Source organism: Octopus sinensis, linkage group LG3, assembly GCF_006345805.1.
Source record: "Octopus sinensis linkage group LG3, ASM634580v1, whole genome shotgun sequence".
NCBI classification, from domain to species: Eukaryota; Metazoa; Mollusca; class Cephalopoda; order Octopoda; family Octopodidae; genus Octopus; species Octopus sinensis.
In genome coordinates, this window is record NC_042999.1 from 42,694,939 (window position 1) to 42,698,745 (window position 3,807).

At 37.1% G+C, this 3,807-nt stretch overlaps 1 protein-coding gene across 3 annotated transcripts in view; it reads right to left on the reverse strand.

Moving 5' to 3' along the window:
* The window catches only part of LOC115209440 (kinesin-like protein KIF6), a 301,512-nt gene that overhangs the window by 250,001 nt on the left and 47,704 nt on the right, over positions 1-3,807 (reverse strand). For all 3 annotated transcript variants that reach the window (XM_036500945.1, XM_036500944.1, XM_036500946.1), the window contains exon 5: positions 2,280-2,384. In XM_036500945.1, the coding sequence (XP_036356838.1) occupies positions 2,280-2,384 (105 nt within the window). The remainder of the gene's footprint in view (positions 1-2,279; positions 2,385-3,807) is intronic.

Genomic DNA, 3,807 nt, shown 5'->3' on the forward strand with positions numbered 1-3,807 from the left:
TATATACATATATAATACATATATACACACACATATATACATATACATATATATATGTATATATATATGTGTATATACATATATATATATATATATATATATACACCACACACACACACCACACATATTGAAACCATCATCGAAATCCTGACATATTCAGAAACCAAATACTACCATTACACTATAACTTACAAAAAATAAATAAAAATAAAATAGTAAGGACAAGGCGGAGGTTGAGGAGGAGGAGGAGGAAGAAGAAGAAGAAGAAGAAGAAGAAGAAGAAGAAGAAGAAGAAGAAGAAGAAGAAGAAGAAGAAGAAGAAGAAGAAGAATGAATGAATGAAAAGAGCAACGGAAGAAAAACAGTTTTAAAGAAAATTACATTTCACAGCAAAACACAGTCAAATTAACCTTTTGTGATGCATGAAAAGCTGCAGTCATTGCACATAGAAAAACACTGCAGAACTGCAGTCACTCCATAACCTATACTTTTCTAAAACCACAGCCACTGAAAAATAGAATGGTGACAAAAGATTCCAATTCCAACTGAAAGCAGCCAATCAATTCCTTTCGGCTTCATTATTATTATATTATTATTATTATTATTATTATTATTATTATTATTATTGCTGTTGTTGTTGTTAAATTTTGGTTTATTTTGTTCGGTCTTTTTTGGGGGAGGTATTTTTTTCTTTGTCTTCTAGGTCTTACCATTCTCATAGTTATCGTCACCATCATCGACATCATGATCATTATAATGGTTTTAAAAGACCATGCTGGTATTCATTGGATAGGTCTGGCCTTAATGCAGCACATCTCCCGTCTGTCTAGCTAGCGAGTCAGCTCACAGCCAGAGTTCAATGTTCTCAGATCAAACACACACACACAGACACGTGAAAACACACACACGCACACACTCATACACATACATCTCCTAAATATTTTCTTAGCCTACATCTCCTGCAGATATCGTCCCTCCATCATCGACAGTACTAAAATTAAAATGGCCAAGTCAATATCATATACGTGTACAAGGTCACAGGTTTTAAGTTCAATCTTACAGCAAGCGTTTTATTGTGTATTTTAAGGGCAGACTCAACCCATTAACATTCACATTATTCTGTCGAAATTAATGCCAATTTATTCACATTGTTTTTAATTAATTGCTTATTGTCTTGTAGCTTTGAGATTTCGATAAGGTAACTATTAATTTTTAGAATGACAGTACAGAGTTGGTGTGAGAGGCCAAATCTGGCCACTTTGTACATAAAACGGGTAGAATATTGTGAAAGAATTTGGCTGGTTTAAATGCTAAAGGGTTAAACCAACATGCTTTTATCCATCTAGATGTCAGGATTAGAGTCCTAAATGATCTACGAATGCTACCTGAGAAAGACTGGCATTTTATCCACAGAACATTTGCCTCTCATCCATTCAATAACTTTAAGAATAGGTGTGGCTGTGTGCATATGATAACAAAGTTTGCTTTGTAACCAGCTGTTTTCGGGAGCCAATCAACTCTGTGGTACCTTAGGAAAGTGTCTTCAACTATAGATGACCAATACCCAGTGAGTGAAATTGGCAAAGAGAAACTGCACAAAAATTCATCATACACACACACTAACAAAGAAACACATGCACACACTAACAAACAAACATACACGCACATACACACATACATATGTTTGTCTATGTGGTAAGAAGTTTTCTTCCCAGCCATGTAGTTTTGGATTCAGTTTCACTGCATGGAACCTCGGGCAAATGTCTTCCACTATAACTCCAGGCTGATAAAAGCCTTGTGAGCAGATTTGGTCAATGGAAACTGAAAGAATCCCATGTATGTGTGTGTATGTGTGTGACTGTCTCCCTGCTTTGATTTAACATCAAAGAATTGTTGTAAACGAGTTTCCCCGTCATGCAAGTGTATATAGATAGCTAAGAGTACAAATAGTGATTACAATAACAGGATCTGAAATCTTATTGGTCTGTAGTTTCCCATAATTAGCTACACAACCAACATAAAGAAATGCTATGTGATTGCTCAAACTGCTAGAAATAGCATCTGTATTCAAAAAGGGAAGTCACAATGGAAAATGTAAGTCTAGACATTTCAAGGATATTTTCCTTTTTTCGTCCTGCTAACCACAGAAAAAAAACAAATAATGAAAGACAGATTAGTCATAGCTGATCATATAATTGACCAATCAAGGATTAGGGGTTACCTGTGACTAAACAAAAATAATACATCCATCTTGCCTCTCTAAGAAATTTAGTACTAACCTTGCTGAATTCCTGAAAGATGTAAGATAGAGTTCTTGGAATAATGCCTCTGTCAGCATATTTCTCAGCCCCTCCTGTGATTGTAAATGTTTTTCCACTGCCAGTCTGTAAAATTAAATCAAAACACAAAGTTAGCAAATAATTAACACTTAAAAACCCTTAAATCAATGTTTCATTAGAGAACAAGGGACACCATCATTTGATGTTTCATAGTGAACAATGGACATCATCAATTGAAGCTAGGATTGCATATGGGTAGGGGTTTGCAAGAGTGCATAGTGGGGGAGATATAGGGTAAATGAGAGAGAGGGAGGGTGGTAAGTAACAACCATAAAGATTGGGAGAAATTGAAGGGAGGAAGTGCATGAATTGGGGAAGGTAGAGGGATGCCAGCATCAAGATAGTAATATTGATACAGGTGGCAAGCTGGCAAAACCATTAGCACACGGGGCGAAACGCTTAGCGGTATTTCGTCTGCCGTTACGTACTGAGTTTAAATTCTGCAAATTGGACAGTTCGACCGGGGTCTGGGAAGCCAGGAGGCTGCACCAAGGTACAGTCTGGTCTGGCAGTGTTTCTACAGCTGGATGCCCTTCCTAACACCAACCACTCTGCAAGTGTAGTGGGTGCTTTTTATGTGCCAGGCAAGGCTGGCAATGGCCACGATCGGTTGGTGCTTTTTACGTGCTACTGGCACAGAGGCCAGAGGCCAATGAAAAAATAAGTAATATTGATACAGTTAGCAGGTGGAGAAGGGAGATAAGATGATTGGGTAGGCTGCAGGAGCAGAGTAAAATCATAGTGCATGATGAGGAATAATTTGGTGGTTCTAAGGGGGGGATGGAATGGTCACTGTAACGAGGGTGTAGAGAATAATATTAATGGATAAAGAATGGCTAACAAGAGAAATGATTCTGGATAGCAAGGAAGAAAAATAGTATCAGAAGTGGAGAAGAGCTACAGTGGGAGAGATGTGGGGAGGAAAGACAATGTGAGAAGGAGATTGATTGATTACCTTTTTTTGTTTATGTACAGTTATATATATGTAAAGACATATATAAAACATATATAAAAGTAGTCAAACATCAACTGAATGATTATTACTCAATACATTTAAGTAAACGCATCACTTTTATTTTTATGTTTCAAACTTGTACAAATCAATGGTTTTGTCAGATTGTTGGATGAAGCCAGCAACTAGTGAAACTTTGAAATCAGTTTTCCTGGTGATATGTAATATATATATATATATTTTCCATGCTAGCATGGGTTGGACGGTTCGACCGGGGTCTGGGAAGCCAGGAGGCTGCACCAGGCTCCAGTCTGATCTGGCAGTGTTTCACAGCTGGATGCCCTTCCTAACGCCAACCACTCCGTGAGTGTAGTGAATGCTTTTTACGTGCCACCAGGAGAGGCTGGCAACGGCCACAGGGATGCTGAATATATATATATATATATATAATATATATATTATATATATATATATATTAGGGAGTAAATCTAAACTTACAAGAAAAATTAGATTTAG